The sequence below is a fragment of the Musca autumnalis genome, unplaced genomic scaffold (genome assembly GCF_047663935.1).
Source record: "Musca autumnalis isolate F117 unplaced genomic scaffold, ASM4766393v1 scaffold_5, whole genome shotgun sequence".
Taxonomy (NCBI): Eukaryota; Metazoa; Arthropoda; class Insecta; order Diptera; family Muscidae; genus Musca; species Musca autumnalis.
This window is the reverse complement of record NW_027412088.1, coordinates 44,147,557-44,172,169: the sequence shown is the minus strand read 5'-3', so window position 1 is coordinate 44,172,169 and position 24,613 is coordinate 44,147,557. Positions and strand designations below refer to the sequence as shown.

At 37.0% G+C, this 24,613-nt stretch overlaps 2 protein-coding genes across 3 annotated transcripts in view; one reads left to right on the top strand and one right to left on the bottom strand.

Moving 5' to 3' along the window:
• The first annotated feature begins 10,859 nt into the window (after positions 1-10,859).
• On the top strand, positions 10,860-12,668 carry LOC141386628 (putative inorganic phosphate cotransporter). Its single transcript, XM_073955541.1, has 3 exons — positions 10,860-11,268; positions 11,325-12,410; positions 12,483-12,668. Exons 1-3 carry the CDS (start codon positions 11,101-11,103, stop codon positions 12,666-12,668), a joined length of 1,440 nt encoding a protein of 479 aa, XP_073811642.1. The 5' UTR covers positions 10,860-11,100.
• Positions 12,669-22,581: 9,913 nt separating this feature from the next.
• LOC141386974 (putative inorganic phosphate cotransporter) overlaps positions 22,582-24,613 on the bottom strand; it is a 50,188-nt gene continuing 48,156 nt past the window's right edge. For both annotated transcript variants that reach the window (XM_073955950.1, XM_073955951.1), the window contains exons 2-4: positions 24,309-24,445; positions 23,166-24,245; positions 22,582-23,105 (exon numbers count right to left, since the gene is read on the bottom strand). In XM_073955950.1, coding sequence (XP_073812051.1) covers positions 22,935-23,105; positions 23,166-24,245; positions 24,309-24,445 — 1,388 coding nt within the window. In that variant the 3' untranslated portion in view covers positions 22,582-22,934. The remainder of the gene's footprint in view (positions 23,106-23,165; positions 24,246-24,308; positions 24,446-24,613) is intronic.

Sequence of the window (24,613 nt, the reverse complement as noted above, 5' to 3'; positions counted from 1 at the left end):
TGAACTAAGTTTGGGCAAAATATTACGAAAGCCAAATTATGGACCTAATCGGTTGATCCACACGAGAGTTATCGTGTGCTCCAGCCAGCCAGATAGACAGACGGACGGACATGGCTAAATCAACTCCAAATTTTCTAAAACGTTTTTCGTCCAAATATACATATAATAACAAGTAAGAACGGCGTTAAGTTCGGCCGGGCCGAACTTGTTATACCCTCCACCACGAAATGTATGGAAGTAAAAGGGAAAAATTAGTTTCAATTCAATTTTAGACGCAAAGAAAATTCAATACCAAATGTCAGCCATTGTGGTGGAATATTGAAGCCACAATATTCCAAATACCGAAAATCGGGAGGTACCTTTCCATGGGGGCTATATGAAGGCGTGGACCGACAAATTTTGAGTATACCCAACCAAGTCTAAATACCAAATTTCAGCCATTTCGGAGGAAAATGAAGGCCACAATCTTCAAAATACCGAAAATCGGGAGGTACCGTTCTATGGGGACTATATGAAGGCGTGGACCTATATGATAAATTTAAAGAGGAAAGTTGGGAACCCCCAACGATGTATAAATACCAAATTTCAGCCATTTCGGAGGAAAGTTGAGGACACCAAACTTCAGCCATTTCGGTGCAATGTTGAGGCCACAACGTTCAAAATACCGAAAATTCAAAATACCGTTCTATGGAGGCTATATGAAGGCATGGACCGATACCGACAAGATTCTGGGGGGAAAGTTTTATACCCCCAAAAATACCGAAAATCAGGAGGTGCCGTTCTATGGGGGCTATATGAAGGCGTGGACCGATGCCGACAAAATTCTGGAGGAAAGTTGTATACCCTAAAAGAAGACTAAGTGCCAAATTTCAGTCATTTCGGTGAGATAATTAAGCTAATACCTTCAAAATACCGAAAATCGGGTGGTACCGTTCTATGGGGGCTATATCAAAACGTGGACCGATATAGCCCATTTTCAATCCTGCAAGTAATAAAAACTTCTATACCAAATATTGACTCTCTATCTTTAAAATTGCGAGCTGTATCTTGATTTCAACAGACAGACAGACGGACATGGTTAAATCGACATAGAATTTTATGCTGATCAATAATATATATACTTTATAGGGTCTCCGACGAATATTTCGATGTGTTACAAGCGGAATGATAAATTTAATTATACCATCCATATGGTGGAGGGTATAAAAATAAAACCTTTATTTAGAAGAGACATATTTTGCCCTTTTGAAAATCTATATACGCTCATTAGCGTAAATGCTTAGGGTATAATGACAAGCCAGAGTGTAAATGCGAGCATTTGATCTTTCGATATTGGGACGTTTGTCATTGTTTGCCATTAAGGTAATAATTATCAAGCCGACGAGTGACATAATTATACACTCAGCATTTATGCTAACGAGGATATATAGATTTTCAAACGGGCAAAATGTGCCTCATCGAAATAATGGTTTTAGACCCCAAGTATGTTTGGACGAAATGTGTCTCAGACGATTTGGAGTCGATTTGGCTATGTCCACCCGTCTGTCTGGACGGCTGGAACGCACGATAACGCTCGAACGGATCAACCGATCTGGTCCATCGTAATATTTTGCCCGAACCTAGTTTAAGTTCGAAGATGAGCCATATCGGTCCACTCCTTTAGGTACTTCCTCACAAAAGTTTAAAACTTATCACTAAAATGGTGCGCACGATAACTCTCGAAGGCAGTAACCGGTATGATGCATACTTTGCACAAATTATGAGAAAGAGAATTTTGTAATTCAGTCTGCAACCGGACCAAAACTTTTGTGTGAAATTTTGCATTTTATTTACATTTTTCATTTTTTCTTTACATTTTATGCGCATCCGATTTTAATGATCACCATTACAAAATACATAATTGTATGTTGTTTCAGTGCGATCCATCAAGAACCGTGGATGTAGCATCGTACTCAATTTTAAAAAAAATCTATTATATCTCCGTATTCGCAATAGTTTTTAGATAATTTGTTTTTGGCACAATTTCTATTTTCAAAAACTTTTTTGCAGATTTTCGAAATTTGAGGGGTATCATATTCGCCGATCTACTGGATGGATTTGGACGCACCCTGGCTTATTAGATTCACAGTGTAAAACCAAAACTCAATCTACACGGGCTTCCACGAAAACGAATGGCAGATGTAAATTTTAAACGAATAAATAGGTTTTTTGAAAAATTTACGCACAAAACATTCTACTTTGAGAGTGGATTGCTCTGATCATGTAAAGGCTACACTCTCAAGTTATACATACAAAATGCGTAATCGAGCGAGTACTACAATCACATACTAAGCGTTTAGATGAATCCAGCTGCGCGAGCCGATTAAAGCCCCTCCACCATACATTTTTATACCCCCACCATACTATGGGGGGTATTTTAAGTTTGTCATTCCGTTTTTAACTACTCGTAATATAATTTTAGACCCTACAAACTATATATGATTAAAGGACAAAAAAAATTTAGTTTCCATGAAGCCAAGGTTTGCACTATTATAATACGCGAACTATTGTAGTTTACCATTAACTACGACTATAACTGGATCAAATTAAGTGTTTTTGAACAAAGATAAAAAATTTAGCAAAAAATTTGCTAAATTTGCGTGGAAGTTATCACCGCTTAAATGAATAAACATAGGCAAAAACTCGTTGATGCTAACGAGGTTTTTTACGTTGATATTCGATTGCTGGTTAAATTATTCAAATGACGTACATCTGTCCAAAGCAATAGTAGAAGAATACAAAATGAAGATTACACTTCTAATGTATCACTTTTCTAAATTTCCATTGCATCCACCTTTTTTAGATGCTGATATTTTGAAGCCGGATTTTAGGTGTTTTTCGTATTTTTTATTTAACTTGGACGCGCATTAGGGCATTTCAAAAAACCAATCATAGTATTAAAGTACTCGCGATTACGCTTAATTTGATGTGTATATTGACTATGTAGCCCACACAGCATCACAGTACTCTACTGCCAAAGGCCAAAATTTAGTGCGATATTTTTTCTGAAAAACCTATTTTTTGAGTACAGTATTTACAATATCCTTCTGAGTATACTGGTACCCCGCGATATTTTAGATTTTCGGCGGTACGTATCATATAAATCATAGATCGTGAAAATCCATCCACTAGAATAGCGAAAACGGCTACTGCAAAAATTTAAAAATTTGCGAAAAATGTTTTTGAAAATATCGCGAACTAATTCGCGTTTTCTGTGGATCATTCCTATTTCAATGAAGAAACTGTCTCATCACTCGCGTTTTAACGAAAACAGCGGTTTACAAAATTTAGTGGCATGGGAGCAGTATCCGATTTTTCCCAAAAATACTGTGTGATGCTACATCCACGGTTCTTGATGGATTTTATTTAAATAGGTTTAGATCCATGTATTTTTCACGGTTGATAGTGAAATAGATGCGCATAAAAAGTGTATGCACTTTGTGCAAATTATAAGCGTTATACAGTTTTTTGCACACTAAACTGTAGACGATGCTACATTGCAGCCGTCAAAGTAAAACTTGGTAAATGACAAACGAAAAGGAAACATTTCGTTTTATCGCGAAACCACATGCACATCAAATAATTTTGAGGATTTCACGATTTACACGCATTTCAAAAATATATGTATATGTAAAGGAACCCAAAATTTATTTGAAAGTCTTCAATATCTTCCGTAAGATGTTAATGTGTATTCGGGAAGTAATTACTATATAAATGTGCGTTTTTGCGTTAATTATACCCTCAACCTTTAGGCTAAGGAGGGTATATACACTTTGATACGATGAAAATGTGCCTCATCGAAATAATGGTTTTAGACCCCAAGTATGTTTGGACGAAATGTGTTTCAGACAATTTTGAGTCGATCTAGCCATGTCCGTCCGTCTGTCTGTCTGTCCTGCTGGCTGGAGCGCACGATAACTCTCGAACGGATGAACCGATTCGGTTCAAATTTTGGCTTTCGTAATATTTTGCCCAAACTTAGCTTAAGTTCGAAGATGACCTACATCGGTCAACTCCTTCCGGTACTTCCCCACAAAAGTTCTAAAATGTTCGGAAAGTTTGTGCGCACGATAACTCTTGAAGGGAGTGACAGATTTGGTCCATACATTGTATAGCGTAAACTTTCTACCTGTGTAGGAGGTTCCAATATGGTCTCAATAGGTCCACTCCTTCGGGTACCTCCCACACAAAATTTCGGAAAAGTTCAGTTTAGGCCCATCTCTCGAATCGCTTTGATTATTGTTTTAGCAACTTGTATTCACTGCCCTCCATACGACGGTACAAGTTTCATCAGGGGCAAGTCCACACTTCCTGAGAAAATAGTCTGAAAGTTGCAAAAAACCCCTATGACACCGTGTGAGGTGGTTGGAGCCCAAGATAACTCTCGAACGGATCTGCCGATTCGGTCCACAATATGGCCTTAGTAATATTTTGTTCAAACATAGTTTAAGTTTGAAGATAAGCCATATTGGTCCACTCTTTCAGGTACCTCCCCACAAAAGTTCAAAAATGTTCGGAAAAATTGTTCGTACGGTAACTCTTGAAGGGAGTGACCGAATTGGTCTATACTTTACACATTCTAATATATCTACCAGATATAGATCAGGTTCAAATATGGACTATATTTGTCTACTCCATCCGGTACCTCCCACACAAAATTTCGGATAAGTTCACTTTATGACCTAATATCGAATCTCTTTGATTTTTGTTGAAGCAACTTGAAATCACTGCCTCTATTACGATGGTAAAAGTTTTTTAGGGGCAAGTCCATACTTCTTGAGCAAACAGCCCGTATAGTGCAAAAACCCCCTATGGCACCATATGTTGTGGCTGGAGATCCACTTCCATAACGGTCAATGTCGATCCATTCCTTTTAGTATCTCCTCCGCAAAACTTTTGATCTTTAATCCTAATCAACATTTTTGTCGGTACAAATGCCCGAAATTTTTAAAACCCCCTAAATACATACGTATTTTGGGAAAAAATTGTTTCAATATACACAGGCTGAGGGTATATCTCTGTAGGCAAAGCCGACAGATACTTTTTTACTTGTTTTACAGACAATAGATGAATAACTCCGACCTATTTTCCTACATTTCCTGCAACAAATAAATTTGAAAAAAGTTTCAGTTCGATTGGTCAACTGCAACTGTGTTAAAAATGAGTTACCAGATTTGAACTAAACGGACACCAAAGCAAGTTAAATAAAACACTGTAAAAATATATTTTTCTTTCAAACATTTTTTAAATTTTCTTAACATATTTTTTTGTTTTGCCTATAATATGCAAACCGCTAAAAAGATTTTAAACTTTTGGTTTCATTTGAATCTTCGCGATGTTTAGATTACGTATGTACATGTTTTTTCAAATATTTTTAAGATGCATAGACAGCTTGCATTTTATTAAAATAAGTTGCAAACTACCAATTTTTTGTAACTCTTTCTTGTTTTCCGCGAAAATTTATAATTTTTTTACTAAAGTTATGGGACCTCAGTAATCATATAGTACGTTGGAAGTCATTAATGAATAGCACTTCTCAATATAATGAGTAGCGTTTTTAAAAGATTTTTTCTTATTTTGTTTTTCAAAATAGTCTGGCTTAATCCCATTGTTGTTGTTTTATTATTTTTGGCGAACAATGCCAACCTTTTTCCACTAATAAATTAGTTGTTTAAAAATAATAAAACAACAACAATGGGATTAAGCCAGACTAGTTTGAAAAACAAATTTGTATTAGCTATCCCAATAAAAAACGACGCCACCAATGTTCGATTTTTTCTTATTATCAGAATTGAAACCACCATAACTTTTGCGCGCAATAACCGAAATTAATATCTCCAACAGATTTGAGAATGGGATTTTTTTCTCAATCCATGTACCAAAAATCTTTCATGTAGCTTAAAAAATTTTGAATTTTTTTCGATTCAATTCAATTTTCAATTCTACTCTGATATAACCATGTCCGTCTGTGGAAATCACTATAACGTCCGAACGGATTGAGGTAAATTTTTGGTAAAATCTGTTGTATGTTCGTAGGACTTTTGGTATTGAATAGGCGCTATGGTATAGCCCCCATAGAAAGTGACGGGTGACGAGTCGACCTTTTAAGGTCTTTTAAGATATTTGTCCTATTTGACCACCGAATTGGTTGTAATTTGGTAGTTCGTGTCTCCAAGAGGCAAAAAAATATTTCAAACAAAAATTGTTTATATAGGTCCACGTTTTGGTATAGCCCCCATATAACGCCCCATATATAGTACGCGTCACTTTAAGATATTTTGAATGTATTAGTCCCATTTGACCACAGAATCGGTTGTAATTTGGTATTTTGTGTTTCCAGAGGCTAAGAAACATTTCCACAAAAAAAAAATGGTTATATAGGTCCCCGTTTTGATATAACCTTTATAGGACGGTATCTCCCGATTTTCGGTATTTTGAAAGTTTTAGCCTCAATATACCACCGGAATGAATAAAATTTGGTATTTAGGCTTCGTTGGGGGTATAAATCTTTCCATTTGAAATTTGTCGGTATGGGCCCAAGTCTTTATATAATCCACATAGAACGGTACCTACCGATTTTTATACCCTACACCACTATGTGGGGAGGGTATTATAAGTTGGTTTTGGCCAAAAAGTTTGTAACGCATCGAAATAATGGTCGTAGACCCATACTTATATATACCAAAATGGATGTCTCGACGAGGTGAGTCGATCTGGCTATGTGTCCATATAAACTTTGTAATCACGCAACAGGTCGCAATTTTGATCGGATCGTCACGAAATTATGGATGTTGATGGGGGTCCCGAAGGGGAAGAAGCCTATTGATTTCGGTGATGGTCGGATAATATTTAGGGGTCGTAATGGGCAAAAAACTTATTTGGATAAAAAGAAAACGTTTTTTTTCCAAAGTGAATATCTCAATTTCTGTATGCAAAAGCAAAACCTGACAATGAAAGTAGAAAATATTACCATTCTAGTTATGTAAAGTAGGTTCTCGTAGGTGATCAAACAACGAAGATATCACAATAGTCGCAAATAAAACCCAACTTTTCATTTTTGCGATTTTAATTATAATGACGAACATCACAGCTTTGGTTGGAGACTTTCCAAAAGCAAAGCCTGACTATAAAAGTAGAAGATCCCATCTTAAGAATGATGCAAACTAGGTCGGCGTAGGTGATACTAACGGAGATATCACAATAGTCGGTAATACATACAATTTTTCCATTTTTTGGAAATCACGCTACAGGTCGCAATTTGGATCGGATCGTCACAAAATTTCGAGGGTTAATGGAGGTCTCATAGAGGAAGAAGCCTATTGATTTCGGTGATGGTCGGATAATATTTAGGGGTCGGAATGGGCAAAAAATTTATTTGGAAAAAAGTCAACATTTTATTTCAAAGCCAATATCTCTGTTCCTTTAAGAAGTAAAACTGGGCAAGGAAAGTAGAAAATATCACCCTTACAACGATGTAAAGTAGGTTGTCGTAGGTGGTCAAATAGCAGAGATATGGCAATAGTCGATAATGCATCCCATTTTCCGATTTTTTGTAATCACGCTACAGGTCGCAATTTTGATCGGATCGTCACGAAATTTTGGGGGTTAATGGGGGTCCCACAGAGGAAGAAGCCTACTGATTTTAATGATGGTCGGATAATATTCAGGGGTCGGAATGGGCAAAAACTTATTTGGAGAAAAGGTCTACGTTTTATGTCAAAGCCAATATCTCTATTTCTTTAAGAGGTATATCAAAAGCAAAACCTGGCAAGGAAAGTAGAAAATATCACCTTTACAATGATGTAAAGTAGGTTGTCGTAGCTGCTAATGCATTCCATTTTCTGATTTGTTTGTAATCACGCTACAGGTCGCAATTTTGATCGGATCGTCACGAATTTTTTGGGAGTGGATGCGGGTCCCTCAGAGGAAGAAGCCTATTTAGTTTGGTGATGGTCGGATAATATTCAGGAGTCGGAATAAGCGAAAAGCTTATGTGGAGGAAAGTCAACGTTTTTTTCTTATGCGAATATCTCCGCTTCTGGTTGGAGTATTCCAAAAGGAATACCCGTTAATGGAAGAAGAAAAGATCTCGTTTATATTGCTGCAAAGTATGTTGGCGTAAGTGAGCAAACCGAGATATTGCAAAATTCAGTAATAAACCCAATTTTTCCATTTTTTGTAATCACGCTACAAGTTGGAATTTTGATCGGATAGTGACGAAATAGATGGGGGCCTCACCGAAGAAGAAGCCTATTGATTTTGGTGATAGTCGTATAATATTTAGGGGTCGGAATGGGGAAAAACTCATTTGGAGACAAATTCAAAGTTTTATTCTTTGTGAATATATCGGCTTCTAGTAGTGGTATTCCAACGGCAAAACCTGTCAATGGAAGAAGAAAATATTGCCTTTACATTGGTGTAAAGCAGGTTGGCGAAGGTGGTCAAACAAGGGATATACCACAATAGTCGATAATGCATCGAATTCTTCCATTTTTTGCAATCAAGCTACAGGTCGTAATTTTGATCGGATGGTCACGAAATTTTGGTTCCTTATGGGGGTCCCAGAGAGAAAGAGGCATATTATTTTTGGTGGTAGTCGGATTATATTCCCTAAAAGAAATGATTACCAGTGAAAAGCTTATGCACAGGGGTAGTGGTGTAGGGTATCACATGGTCGGCCCCATCCCGACTATAGCCTTTGCTCACTTGTTATTGTTAGGCCAGATAGTTATCGTTCAGCCCTCTTAATATATAAAAGAATTATCGATTTTTTTCGTGTAGACAGTGTTGATTGGATATGTGAGTGAAGGAATAATTAGGTCCACTATTTTCAATACCTACCTTATACTGCCATAGGGTGAGGGTTTTGCCAAAAATGAAATATTCCTCCTAAAATGAATTAATTTAAAATTTTGCTTTGTTCCTACACAAACATTATTCTTAGTAGTATTTGTATATTGACTATTTGAAAATAAGTCCCAATTTACATTAGGCGAGTTTACTTGCGGCAATTGTCAGTTTGATGGAGAGAGAGGTGAGGCATATGGTAACCCTTTGCCTCTCAACACCCTCTCTCACCAACAAACTGACAATTGCCGCAAGTAAACTCGCCTAATGTAAATTGGGACTAAACACACTTCACCCAGACTGAAATTTTGAAATCAAAACTATTTTGATTTTCATAAGTATTATGTCAGACTATTTAAATTTTCATTAGAAAATTCTTTGTTATTTTCTTTTAAATTTTCACTGCCATCCACACACATACATATGTATGTATGTATATGAAATCATATGAAAAATTACAGAACTTTGTGCATGGAGTTTCACTCCCTTCACACCTCTTACCTATAAACTCATTTTCATGTTAATGAAAATTTTCTAAGTCAGGCATAGGACAATGTCCTGAAAAACTCACACATACATTCTCAAAATTTCGAAAATGTACACATACTATCACAAATGCTGTCGGGCAGACTGATAGGTGAGTGGATGCCTTAAGGGGGAAATAGAATTTAAAATTGTCTACAAGAATGATCTTTATGCCTTTTAAAATGGAGTTACCATTCTAGAGATATCGCAATCGAAGAGCGTAGAACCGTATTTAACCCGTTTTTTTCGTTACAAACAGCTGGATAACCGGATCTGCCTTCCATGAAAATTATACATTTCTGTAATCAGCGCAATAAATTCTATATTTGAACAAAAATTAAAAAAAAAATTGGAGAGTTTTCGTTGGAATCGTTCCCTTTGGGCTTACGTTTACACACGTAGCTTAAATTGCCTAATTTGGCATAAAATGACTCTTTCATGGCATAACTCTGTATAACACTTTCCGATTTTGTTGACTTTTTTAAACACGTAAGTATATTGGGGGCAGATCCGATTTCCCTAGTTATTTTTTAGCCGCTTCGTCTGAGTATGTTCATACTACCCTTATATGTGCATTTAGAATTTTTACTTAGTTTTGATTAGGCCCATAGTTTTCAAGAAAAATTTTGAAAACCTGACGCGCCTTAAAATAGAATTTTTTAAATAATTGAATACATATATTTCAATTTTTAAACACGTAAGTATATTGGGGGCAGATCCGATTTCCCTAGTTATTTTTTAGCCGCTTCGTCTGAGTATGTTCATACTACCCTTATATGTGCATTTAGAATTTTTACTTAGTTTTGGTTAGGCCCATAGTTTTCAAGAAAAATTTCGAAAACCTGACGCGCCTTAAAATAGAATTTTTTAAATAATTGTATACATATATTTCAGTTGAACCTGAGAATCATGCCATAACCGATCTCTACTATAGACCCTCGCATGTGAAAATTTGGACCCAAAATAGCAACTAAATAAACACAGACGAGTAAATGGCTATCGAAGACAACTAATAACAAGATTGATCTATTAGCACCATATATGGTAATGAAAAGTAGAAACAGCACCGGATTTGATTATTCCATCCAATCAAATATTAATTCACACATTAAGAGCGACGACATCGTCCATAGGTGGGTGTGTTATGTTAACTACGTAAAGAAATGTGTTACAAATAAATAAACCTTGAAAATATTAACTTCTAAATAGATTCTACAAACAAACACACGCTTAAATTCTAGATAAAATAACTTCAACGAGCGGTATGTCATATGTTCTGACAAGATCTGGGTATATTTTATTTATTTATCGTGGATCATATTTGGCCTTAGCAGAGGATGGCTAGGAAAGGAATTATTCCATTTGAAGAAACAAGTGTCCAGCAGCGTACAATGATCCATATTTGTTTATTTGACCAATGGAAAATATTTGCTCCCGATTATCACTTCATTAGACATTCAGTAGATTGCCGTGTGACATATATTTGTCGTCAAGCTAATTCTTTGTTGAACTCAATTCACACATTGCCAATGTGAAGCTATGATCATAACCTCAACATATGGCCCACAGAGTTTTCATTCAAAAGTACAGAATGAAAAGAGATCATAAAGATTTGCGGCCTCCCACTGAAAGGTGGTTTTATAGACAAGCTCCAGTTTTAAGCGAAATTAGAAAAAAAGTAGAAATACTATGGGAACTTCAGCCACGGAAGAATTGCCAAGCAAAACCTTTGGAATAAGACATCTACAATGTTTGCTGCTGGCTTTGGGTCTTTCAGTGGGCTATGCTACGCGTGTCAATCTTTCCGTAGCCATTGTGTCAATGACTGATATCAATGATAAGCAAGATGGTGTTGAGGTAAGTCCAGGCCAATCCATATTTTCCATTATAACGAATATCTCCCTTTTTTATAGATTTTCCAATGGTCCGAAAAGGAGAAGTCGATGATTCAAAGCAGTTTCTTTTGGGGTTATGTGGTGACTCAAATCCCAGCTGGATACTTGTGCCGTCTATGGGGTGCCAAGTGTTTATTTCTTTGGGGCAATATCATTAGCTCCACGCTAGCCATATTAACTCCATACCTTGTGACGGTGGGTGATTGGAAGTGTTTAATGGCGGCCCGTATGGTTCAGGGTTTATCGCAAGGAGTAATGTTCCCCTGCACTCATAGTGTGTTGTCGCGTTGGTCACCACCAGGGGAGAGGGCAACATTGTGTGGCCTAGCCTATGCTGGCACTTTCTTGGGTGCCGTCATGATGTTTGGCAGTAGTGGTTGGATTATTTCCTGCCTACATGGATGGCCCACTATTTTCTATATATCCGGTGCATTGGGTTTTATATGGTGTTTCATTTGGCATGTATGGGGCGCAAACACTCCCCACAGCTACAAAGGTATTTCATCCGAAGAGAAGTTTATGATTCTAAAATCACTGGCACAACCTACACACAATGTTGATATACGCACGGAAGCTGCAGCTCAAACTCCTTTGCGAGAAATGGCCAAATCATTACCATGTTGGGCCTTGTTGGTCGATCACTGTGCCCACAATTGGGGCTTTTGGACTCTACTAACTCAATTGCCCTCCTACATGAAATACATACTCAACATGAATATCCAAAGCAATGCTCTATTTTCGGCCTTACCCTATCTTATTATGTTGCTTTTGACATTCTTCTTTGGCTACTTGGCTGATTTGCTACACAAACGTCAATGGGTTTCGACAAATGTTAGTCGCAAACTTTTCAACACCAGTGGTCAATGGTTACCCAGCCTATCTTTGGAGGCATTGGGATTCTGTGATTCCAACCACTTAATGTGGGCTGTGACATTTATTGTCTTGGCAGTAGGCCTTAACTCTTCCTCGTTCTTGGGTTTCCAGGTAAATCACATGGATTTGTCACCTAATTATGCTTCGGTGCTAATGGGCATTACCAACAGCGTGGCAAATCTCATGAGTATTTTGGCACCTTTAACGGTGGGTTTTGTGGTAACGGATGTGGTAAGTTGTAAAAATTGTGAACTCAAATTTGGATATGATGATTTTTATTTGGGGATTTTTCTTCCCTTTCAGACCAACGCTTTACAATGGCGTATAGTTTTCTTCATAGCTGCTGGATTTTATTTTGTTGGAAATTTAAGCTTTTTATTATTTGGCGAAACGAAAGTCCAAAGATGGAATGATACCTTACCGAAACCACTAGAAATGCAACTGATGGAGCCGAACAAAGATTACGCCAATAAAGAAAATGGAGAATAAATGTAAAGTAATATATGGTGCGTCTTAACCAAATTTGAATGGAAGGAGCTTACACCTGGGAAGTTTTTGCGGATTCTGAAACTGCAATGTTCATAGATGAGAAAAATCAAAAAAAAAAAAAAAAAAAAAAAAAAAAATCGCCGCAGGGCTTTTTAATAAATCGCGGTCAAAGTTCACATTTTTAGAGCTCTTTTAGGTTTTCACGATCTTGCTTGGAAACCTCAAGCCCTATTGAAATGAGATTAGAGAAAATGTTGTAGCAGTGAAAATTCTATATAAGATTGACCTTATAATTCCCAAGCAAAAACGTGAAAACCTAACAAAAAAACCTAAAAATGTGATCCAAATTTCTATATCTCAACAAGTGAGCAAAGGCTATAGTCGGGACGGGGCCGACCATGTGATACCCTACACCACTACCCCTGTGCATAAGCTTTTCACAGGTAAACATTTCTTTTAGGGAATATAAACCGACTACCACCAAAAATAATATGCCTCTTTGTCTCTGGGACCCCCATAAGCAACCAAAATTTCGTGACCATCCGATCAAAATTACGACCTGTAGCTTGATTGCAAAAAATGGAAGAATTGGATGCATTACCGACTATTGTGGTATCTCCCTTGCTTGAATAAAACTTTGAATTTGTCTCCAAATGAGTTTTTCCCCATTCCGACCCCTAAATATTATCCGGCTATCACCAAAATCAGTAGGCTTCTTCCTATGAGGGACCCGCATCAACTCCCAAAAAATTCGTGACGATCCGATTAAAATTGCGACCTGTAGCGTGATTACAAACAAATCGGAAAATGGGATGCATTACCGACTATTGCGATATCTCTGTTGTTTGAGCAGGTACGACAACTTCTTTACATCGTTGTAAAGGTGATATTTTCTACTTTCCTTGCCAGATTTTGCTTTTGATATATCTCTTAAAGAAACAGAGATATTGGCTTTGAAATAAAATGTTGACTTTTCTCCAAATAGGTTTTTTGCCCATTCCGACCCCTAAATATTATCCGACCATCATCAAAATCAATAGGCTTCTTCATCTGTGAGACCCCCATTAACCCTCAAATTTTCGTGACGATCCGATCAAAATTGCGACCTGTAGCGTGATTTCCAAAAAAAATAGAAAAATGGGATGTATTACCGACTATTGGGATATCTCCGTCATTTGGTTACCTACGCCGACCTAGTTTGCATCATTGTAAAGACGGGATCTTCTACTTTCATAGTCAGAATTTGCTTTTGGAAAATTTTTAACCAAAGCTGTGATATTTGTCAATATAATTAAAATCGCAAAAATGAAAATTGGGGTTTTATTTGCTACTATTGCGATATCTTCGTTGTTTAATCACCTACAAGCACATACTTTACATCATTAGAAAGGTGATATTTTCTGCTTTCATTGTTAGGTTTTGCTTTTGGTATACCCCATATAGAAGCTGAGATATTGGCTTTGGAAAAAAACATTGTCTTTTTATCCACCTAAGTTTTTTGCCCTTTCCGACCCCTAAATATTATCCGACCATCACCAAAATCAATAGGCTTCTTCCCCTCCGGGACCCCTATCAACATCCAAAATTTCGTGACGATCCGATCAAAATTGCGGCCTGTAGCGTGATTACAAGGTTTAGATGGACAGACGGACAGACGGACGGACGGACGGACACACATAGCCAGATCGACTCAGCTCGTCGAGACATTCATTTTGATATATATAAGTGTGGGTCTACGACCATTATTTCGATGCGTTACAAACTTTTTGGCCAAAACCAACTTATAATACCCGCCCCACATAGTGGTGTAGGGTATAAAAATGGTAAAACATACGAACCAATCATAAAGGTCAATCATCCAGTGACTTTTCACAGCTACAATATTTTCTTTAGCCCCATTTCGATAGGACTTTCCGTTTTCACGCAAAATGTAGAAAACATAAAAAACCCTGAAAATCTGAACTTTGACCCAGACTTATTTAAAAATCCCTTCAGCGATTCTTGTTTTTGGATTTTTGACATCTACAAATATAGCTGTTTCAGAATCCGCTAAAAATTCCTAGGTATAAGCGGTTTTCATTTAATGTTAGTTAAGGCGGACCGTGCATGATATTGTTGTATAAGGAGGCGGTACAGTCAGTACATTGTCCCAATTTGAACTTCTATATCTTAAAAACGGTTAAACCTACTAAAATATCACAAGGGTCACTCTTGTACAGAATTATAATGTTAATTAATTTATGGAAATTAATATATGAGTAAAATAATTTTAATAATATAATACGATTCTTACATAAACTGTTCACTATTATTAGTCTTTTTTATCATGCATGTACCTTTCTCTGTTTCTCGATTTTACACTTAGACTAAACTCTATTTGAGAGACTTTTTTATTTTATTATTATACCCTCCACCATAATATGGAGGGTATATTAGGTTTGGTATTTCGTTTGTAACTCATCGAAATAATCATTTGCGACCCTATAAGGTATATACATATATTTTTGATCAGCGTAAAATTCTAAGTCGATTTAACCATATCCGTCCGTCTGCTTTAATCACGCTATCTTCCGAACGAGTTGAGATAGGGGGCTGAAATTTTGTACACACGTGTCTTAGATCAAGTTCCCCCCATATAGCAGTACCGTCCGATTTCAGCTATTTTAAGGTTTTAGCTACATTTCCAGAACTAATTCGTTATAATTTAACAAGTAACTTCTCCACCTTGTGGAGAATGAAAACTAATTACTCTATGGTGGAGGGTATAAAAAGTTTTTCTTTTTGTTATTTCGCATTTTATTTTTTTTTTTTGTTTTAATTTATTGTATTTTATTTTTATTTCACTTCATTTTATTTTAGATTATTTTATTTCACTTCAGTTCATTTTTTTACTTTACTTTATTTTATTTAATTTTATTTTACTTTATTTCACTTAATTTTATTTTATTTTATTTTATTTTATTTTACTTCATTTTATTTTAATTTATTTCATTTAATTTTATTTTATTTTATTTTAATTTATTTTATTTTATTTTATTTTATTTTATTTTATTTTATTTTATTTTATTTTATTTTATTTTATTTTATTTTATTTTATTTTATTTTATTTTATTTTATTTTATTTTATTTTATTTTATTTTATTTTATTTTATTTTATTTTATTTTATTTTATTTTATTTTATTTTATTTTATTTTATTTTATTTTATTTTATTTTATTTTGTTTTATTTTATTTTACTTCATTTTATTTTACTTCATTTTATTTGATCTTATTTTTTTTATTTAATTTATTTCATTTAATTTAATTTTATTTTATTTTTTAATTTATTTCATTTAATTTTATTTTATTTTAATTTATATCATTTTACTTTATTTTGTTTTATCATGAATGAAATGTTCTCTTTATTAAAATTATTTTCACGCTACACTACCTGATATTTTTTTATTAGATAAGTATCGAGTAAAAGTAAAAATCCTAAACTAAACAAGTAAAAAGTCGTTAAGTTCGGCCGGAACTTTTTATACCCTCCACCATAAAAAATTCTTAACTAAAATGGATTAATGAATTTCCTTTACTGTACACAACTTTAGGCGCAAAATTTTTCGGATACCCCAAATGCCTAAACTATCTAATCTAAAAATGTATGGGTGTGGACCTATCTTGACAATTTTCGGAGGAGAAGTTGTGTAGTTCCGTAAATGTCACCAAAGCAGGAGTTACTCCCATCATTGCATTATTTTGGACCACTTCAAATCGTATATGTGAGGGCCCATATGACACACATTTTTTTCACTGGACCATAGCCGTAAACCTCTCACGTATTTTCACATACAATATAAGCAACCAATGGCTTATCCTAACTACATAATTCAAGTTAAAAGTACTCAAAATACGCAATTTTCCAAAGTTCGATCTGGATATTCTTATTTTTATACCCTCAGCATTTATGCTAACGAAGGTATATACACTTTCATACGGGCAAAATGTGCCTCATCGAAATAATGGTTTTAGACCCCAAGTATGTTTGAACGAAATCCGTTTCAGACAATTTGGAGTTGATTTAGCCCGTCTGTCTGTCTGGCTGGCTGGTGCGCACGATAACTCTCGAACGGATGAACCGATTTGGTCCAAAATTTGGCTTTCGCAATATTTTGTCCACACTTAGTATAAGTTCGAAGATGTGTTATATCGGTCCACTCCTTCCGATACCTCACCCACAAAAGTTCGAAAATGTTCGGAAAATTTGTGCGCACGATAACTCTTGAAGGGAGCAACCGATTTGGTCCATACATTGCACAAGGTGAAACATCTACCAGGCTTAGATGAGGTTTCAATATGGACTCAATCGGTCCACTCCTTCGGGTACCTCCCACACAAATTTGCGGATAAGTACAGTTTAGGACCTGCTCTCGAATCACTTCGATTTTTGTTGTAACAACTTGTATTCACTGGCCCCTGTACGACGGTACAAGTTTCATCAGGGGCAAAACCACACTTCTTGAGAAAAAGGCTGAAAGATTCAAAAACCTCTATGAACCCCTATCTCGAACGGATCTGCTGATTCGATCCAAAATTTGGCCTTCACAATATTTTGTCCAAACTTAGTTTTAGTTCGAAGATAAGCCATATTGGTTCACTCCTTCAGGTACCTCCCCCACAAAAGTTAAAAAATGTTCGGAAAAATGTGCGCACGATAACTTTTGAATGGAAGGACCAATTTGGTCCATACTTTACGCATCCTAATATATCTACCAGATATGGATCAGGTTTGAATATGGACTATATTTGGAAATTTCTTCGGGTACCTCCTACAAAAAATTTCGGATAAGTTTTTTAAAAGTTTTAAAACCTGCTCTTGACTAACTTTGATTTCTCTTGAAGCAACTTGCAATCGCTGTCTCAATTACAACGGTAAAAGTTTTTTCAGTGGCAAGTCCATACTTCTTGGGAAAACAGCCCGAAAGTTGTAAAAACCCCTATGGCACCATATGTGGTAGCGGGAGAGCACAATGACTCTCGAATTGATAAACCGATTTGGTCCAATATCTGGCCTTCGTCATATTTTGTCCAAACTTAGTTTAACTTCTAAAATGGCCCATATCGTTCATCTCCTTAGGATACCTCCCCCACAAAAGTTCAACTTTTGTGGCCAAGTGCAGTTTAGGGTGTGTTCGGAGATCCTTTGCAAATTTATACCGATGATGGTTTTTGTGGTCCTGTTTACAGCCTGTTTTCCGTAGACAAGTCCATGCTTCCTGTCATACTGGTCCAACAGGTGTACGATAACCCACAGAAATGACTAGTGGGCGCGATATCTATCGAACAGATATGACTCTCAAAATAAGATCCACTTCCGTAATGCACTATGTCGGTCCATTCCCTCCTCCGCAAAACTTTTGAACTTTAAGCATAATCCACATTTTTGTCGCAAGTTCAATGTCCACAAAGGGCCACAAAATTCTGAAAAGACCCTAAATATCTGTCCGTAAATGAAAGTTCCAATTCACATAGGCTGAGGGTATATGTCTGTCGACAAACCCGACTGATACTTCTTTACTTGTTTGGACGTATAAACTTTCCGAAAAAATAAAAAAATAAGTTTCAGTGTTTTATTTATAAATGCATTAAAATCTAGAAATAATTTTTCGCTTGGACTCAACAAGTATATTCTTCTTCATGATGGAATCTTTCAAATATAATACTTGCCGTTTAATTTTGTCAAATGAAAATGCAAGCGTTTTATTTGAGAGATACCATCATGAAGAAGAATATACTTGTTGAGGCTATGCGAAACATTATTTTCTAGATTTTAGTGCATTTATAAATAAAACAATGAAACTTATTTTTTGATTATTTTTTATTTTTAACTTTTTAGTAAATAAGTTTTTTGACCACTGAGAACTCCATACCCAAATTACAGCCAATTTAGGCCGAAAACGTAAATGAAATCGGATGGTACTGTTATATGGGGACTACACCAAATCCTGACCCATGTCCACAATTTTTGGTGCGGAAGTTTCTGTACCATTGGGAACTCTAAATGACAAGTTACAGCCAATTCGGGGTAATAATTAAGATAAGACTTTCAAAATAACTAAAATCGATCGGTATCGCTATATAGGGGCTATAGGAAAAAATTAACCCATATGGGTTTTTGTTTCATGTTCATGTATTTTCACCCAAATCTGAAAAGTGTGCAAAGTTTTAGTTCGATTGGCCAACTGCAACTGTGTTAAAAATGAGTTACCAGATTTGAACTAAACAGACAGACTCCAATAAAGCAAGTTAAATAAAACACTGTAAAAATATCGAAACATTTGGGGGCGAAGCGATTGTGGGCGATATGTTTTGCTCATAAATTTGAATTCGATAAAAGCGCGTACTTTGCAGAGAAGTGACCTTAAAGAATAGAACGATATAGTCCATTAATCACAAGTGGTCCTACTTTTAAACCATTATGGAATTATCCACGAAAAATAGAATATCGCTGTAAACAAGACCGCAATGCGTACCATTCAATCAAAATGTCTAATGGATCCTCGAACAGCCCTTAAACTGCTCCTATGTTAAATTTTTGTGAGAAAGGTCTCCGAATATGTGGTCCCATATAGACCCTCTTGGTACTTAATACACGTCTGGAAGTAATTTTATGATGTTTAAAGTTTCGGTGAAATCGGATGTTTGAAATTTTGTGTGTGAGGTACCTGAAGGAGTGAACCGATATAATGCATATCCGAATCGAATCTATGTCTGGCTGAAATCGATATAGACCAAATCGAGTATTCCCTTCGAGAGTTATTGTACTCACTATTCTGAAGCAATTAGAAGTCTTGTGGGAGACGTAGTCGAGCGATATTTTTTACCTATAAGAACGTTAAAAACTTGGGTTTGGGCGTCGGGTTATTAACCCTCCCCTAGAAAAAAAACAGCTTACTATGAAAAAAAGAAAGAATAGAAAAACAAATCCCTCAAAATTTGACGACCCCCGCAAACGTTTTAAGGACCAAGATCTGCGAATCTGCACCTGAAATGTTCGCTCTCTTTATAGAGAAGGTGCAGTTTACGCATTGGCAGATGTACTTGAAAAGTACAAGGCCGACATTACTGCCATACAGGAAATACGATGGAACGGAAAAGGCGTCACAACAACACCTAAAGGTGACGCATTGTATTATAGCTGCCATGACACAAAGCATGAGTTTGGTTGCGGATTTGTAGTTGGTCGGAGGTTAAAACATCTGGTCTCCAGCTTCACCCCAGTGAATGAAAGACTCGCTGCAATTCGATTAAAAGCAAAATTCTTCAACATCAGCTTTATTTGCGCACATGCTCCCACTGAAAACAAGGACGAACAGACCAAAGATATATTTTACGAGCGCTTAGAAGAAACTTGTGACCGTTGCCTTGCCCATGACATTAAAATTATACTAGGCGATTTTAATACCAAAATTGGAAAGGAGAATATCTTTGGCCCAACAGTCGGGAAATTCAGTCTCCACAGTGAAACATCTGACAATGGTATGAGGCTGATAGACTTTGCAGCTGCAAAAAAAATCATAAGGGCACCTGGCTGTCGCCAGATCAAAGAACAAAAAATCAAATTGATCACGTTGTGATAGATGGAAGACATGCATCAAGAGTGTTGGATGTACGATCTTTCCGAGGTGCAAACATAGACTCGGACCAATACCTTGTTGCAGCAAAGGTACGTACCCGATTAAATGTAGCAAACAAAGTGCGAACAGACACAACACGGAAGTTGGACATGGGTAAGCTGCAATCACAACAGATAGCCACAGCATATTCCACTCAATTTGCCCAACTGCTTAATCAAAGCACTCCTCGTCCCGATAACATATCAGGACAATGGCAAAACATTGCCCACTCCATGCAAACAGCAAAATCAATACTTGGATACCAGGGACCTCCACCAAGGACCAGGAGTGTCGTGCTGCTACCGAAGAGAAAAATGCGGAATACAGGGCAACTTTATCGGGAGAAAAGGAGAGTGGAGAAACGTCTTTTCCGCAGGAAAAAGAGAGAGATGGAAAAGCGGGAGTGTGAGCAAATCGAGATGTACAGGAGACAGAATGAAGTCCGAAAATTCTACCAAAGAGTCAAGCATCAAACTGATGGCTTTGTACACAGGCACATCCTCCTGTAGAGACCAACAGGGTAATCTGGTAACTGATACAGATAGTGTGCTAAGGATATGGAAAGAGCATTTTTCCAAACTGTTGGTATCCAATAGTAGCGAAGTCGACGAAGATACCACAGATCAATCCCAGAAGATAGTATTGAATGTATACCATCCGGCCAAGATGAGGTAAAGACAGCAATAAACCGGCTGAAGAATAATAAGGCAGCAGGAGCTGATGGCCTACCAGCCGAGCTGTTTAAAACCGGAGGCGACACGCTGATAAGGTGTATGCATCAGCTAGTTAGCTCCATCTGGCAGGAGGAACGCGTACCCGACGATTGGAACCTGAGCATCCTGTGTCCCGTCCATAAGAAAGGAGATAAGACTTTATGCTCCAACTATAGGGGCATAAGTCTTCTCCCTATCGCCTACAAGATAGTGTCAGGGTATTGTGCGAACGACTACAGCTCATGGTCAACGAAATAATTGGACCATATTAATGCGGCTTTAGACCTGGCAAGTCCACCATTGACCGGATATTTACCTGCGGCAAATCCTGGAGAAGACCCAAGAGATGCAGATCGACACATACCTCTTTTTTCGTAAATATAAATCAGCCTTCGACAGCCCGCTACGTTCAAAGGTATTCCAAGCAATGTCTGAATTTGGTATCCCCGCAAAGCTCATTCGGCTTTGTAAAATGACTTTAACTGACACGAGGTCCTCAGTTAAAATAGGAAAGAACCTCTCCGAAGAGTTTGGTACCAAAAGAGGTTTCAGACAAGGAGACAGCCTTTCGTGTGATCTCTTTAACATCCTGCTGGAAAAGGTTATACGAGAGGCAAACGTCAAAAGAAGTGGCACAATTTACACCAATAGCCACATGTTACTTGCTTATGCTGATGATATAGACATCATGGGACGATCAGTAAAAGAAGTAACCGATACCTTTATGAAGGTCGAAGGAAAAGCTGATGGTGTCAATTGAGATCGGACCAACTGTTGAAGTTGGTTCCTATAATTTTGAGGTAGTAAAAGACTTCGTATACCTCCGCACCGTCGTAAACACAACAAACGACATCAGTTGTGAAATAAAAAGAAGAATTGTATTGGCCAACAGATGCTACTTTGGCTTAAGTAAGCACTTTAAAAACAAAGCCACAACTCGTCAAACAAAAATAACGCTTTACAAAACACTGAGACTACCCGTGCTGATGTATGGCTCCGAAGCCTGGGTGCTTGCGCAAGCAGATAAGGCAGTGCTTGGCGTGTTTGAAAGAAAAAATCTTCGAAAGATCTACGAACCGATCTGCTAAAAGGCGTATAAATTAGAGCCACATGGCGGTGCACGCAGAATTTACGGGCCAAAGAATAGATGACGCAAACAAGTGGATGAAGAGATGACAAGGCGTGGTATTCCAAAAAGCGAAGCACGAAACAGAGAGAATTGTAGATCTTTTCTTAGTTCGGTCTATGTAACAAATGTTCTGTAATGGGCCAGCTAAGTAAGTAATAGCTTTGGAGTAATCGATGTACATTCATTAAAGTACCTTGAGTTAGACAGCGCGTCTCTAGTTATTTGGTTCAGTTAGACTTATGTCATCCGGTATAAAGTAAGGGTAGTGGTATAGGGTATCACATGGACCCTGTCCCGATTACAGCCTTTGCTCATTTGTTTATTCTATTGCTTTTTGTTTTTTTTTTTTTTTTTGTTGATACCACATATTATATTAAAGGCTCTGAGTTAGACTTCACATAAAAAATTCTTCAATATCCATTACATTTTACAAAATGGTTCGTTCGTCTTTTTTATTTCTTTCTTAAATGCAACATTAACATTCAAACTTATAACTAAATGTTGTCTTTAATACATAACGAGAACATACAAATACATATACAAAACTTAACTAATACTATATAACAAAATTATAAAACATAAACACAGTTACATTTTTCGGTAATTAATTGTAGGATGACTTTGTGGAAATCTGCTTCGCACACAAGTAACCGATTAAAACTACAAACACAGTCGTTACATAAAAGGAGGTTAAAAGATGTTACAAATCTTTGCTTAGCCTAGAATCGACAAAACTAAACTAACAGGAATATTAACACACATAAATTCACTAATGTTGTGACTCCACAAATGTGGAGTTACGTTTATCCTTTGAATGCTGGGGTTGGGCATCGTTCCAACTTTGGACTTCCACTTTGCCAAAGAGCACAAAGAGTAGATTACCAATGAAATAGAAACCGGCAGCAATGAAGAAAATAATGCGCCATTGATCGGGATTTTTCTGAAATACAAAATTGAATATTATTAGAGAATTTTGAAGCTGTCAAATTCGCATGCTTACCTCATTTGTTACAATAAAGCCTACAATAAGAGGAGCAATGATGCTCATAATATTGGCCGCACAATTGGTGATTCCCATCAGAATTCCAGCAAAGTTTGGTGACAAATCAATATGATTAACTTGGAAACCCAAATAGGTGGCACCATTGATGCCCACCGTTATGGTCAATAATATAATGGCCAAGTTCGTGTCATTCGCCGATACATAACCCAAACACACCAATGTTATCATGGGTATCCAATGACCAATGGAGTTGAACATTTTACGGCTCACCGACAGGGGAATGCATTCACGTTTACCCAACTGGGATTGCAGGGCGGAGAAGACAAAACTCATCAGGAACATGGCGGCATATGGCAAGGCCGACAATAAGGCATTACTCTTAATGTCCATACCAAGAATATTTTTCATGTAGGAGGGTATTTCAGTAAGCAATGTCCAGAAACCCCAATTATGGGTACAATGGGTTAGGGTCAATACCAAAAATGGCACTGAGGTAAAGAATTTCACCCATGGCGTTTTGGTTGGTGCTTTGACAGTTTCACCTTCACTACTCGAGCCCAAAGAAGTTTCAATGAATTTCTTTTCTTCGGGGGAAATATTGCGATATTCGCTGGGCGAACTGGCACCCCAAATGAGAAAGGCCACCGACCACAGCAAGCCAACACCACCAGAAATATAGAATATACTTGGCCAACCCATTACCGAGGAAGCCATAACACCACTGGTTGCCAACATTACCACTGTTCCAAATTGTGAACCCGAATAACTGTAGGTACCCAAAGTTCCTCTTTCCTCCACAGGAGCCCACTTGGAGAGAATGGTGTGTGTTGAGGGGAACAGGAAACCCTGACTTAAACCCATGATAACACGTAGGGCACACACCAGTTTCCAATCACCTAGTCGGGCACAAATTGGGGTCAAAACAGTCAGCAATGAGCACACAAAGACACCAGTAAGCATCATAATTTTGCCACCAAATTTCCTAGCCAATGTGCCAGCTGGTACTTGTGTAATTACATAGCCCCAGAAGAAACTGCTCAATAGCAAAGATTTGGTTTTCTCCGTCCAATCAAATTCCTGCAATGAGAAGATTCAAAAGTTATGCTTGGACAATTTCATATTTCAAGTTTCGATACTTACATCAAATTCTGGATTTGTTGCCTGTTTATCGGTCATAGCCACAATGGCCACAGACAGATTCACTCTTAGGGCATAGGCCACGGATAGACCACAGAATAGTAGAAAACATTGCAAATGTCTGATGCCAAAGAAAGAGCCTGTAAAAAATGTGGAAAATGTTAATATGAAAAATCGTAATTTCGTCATAACTATGTAACACTTTTAAATACCGGCTTTAACTAGTTTTGAATATTTCAAATGCGTCTTAGAAAGTAGTTGTAATTTGTAGCATGTAAACAACAGTCCAGACAAAGTCCCCCTATTTC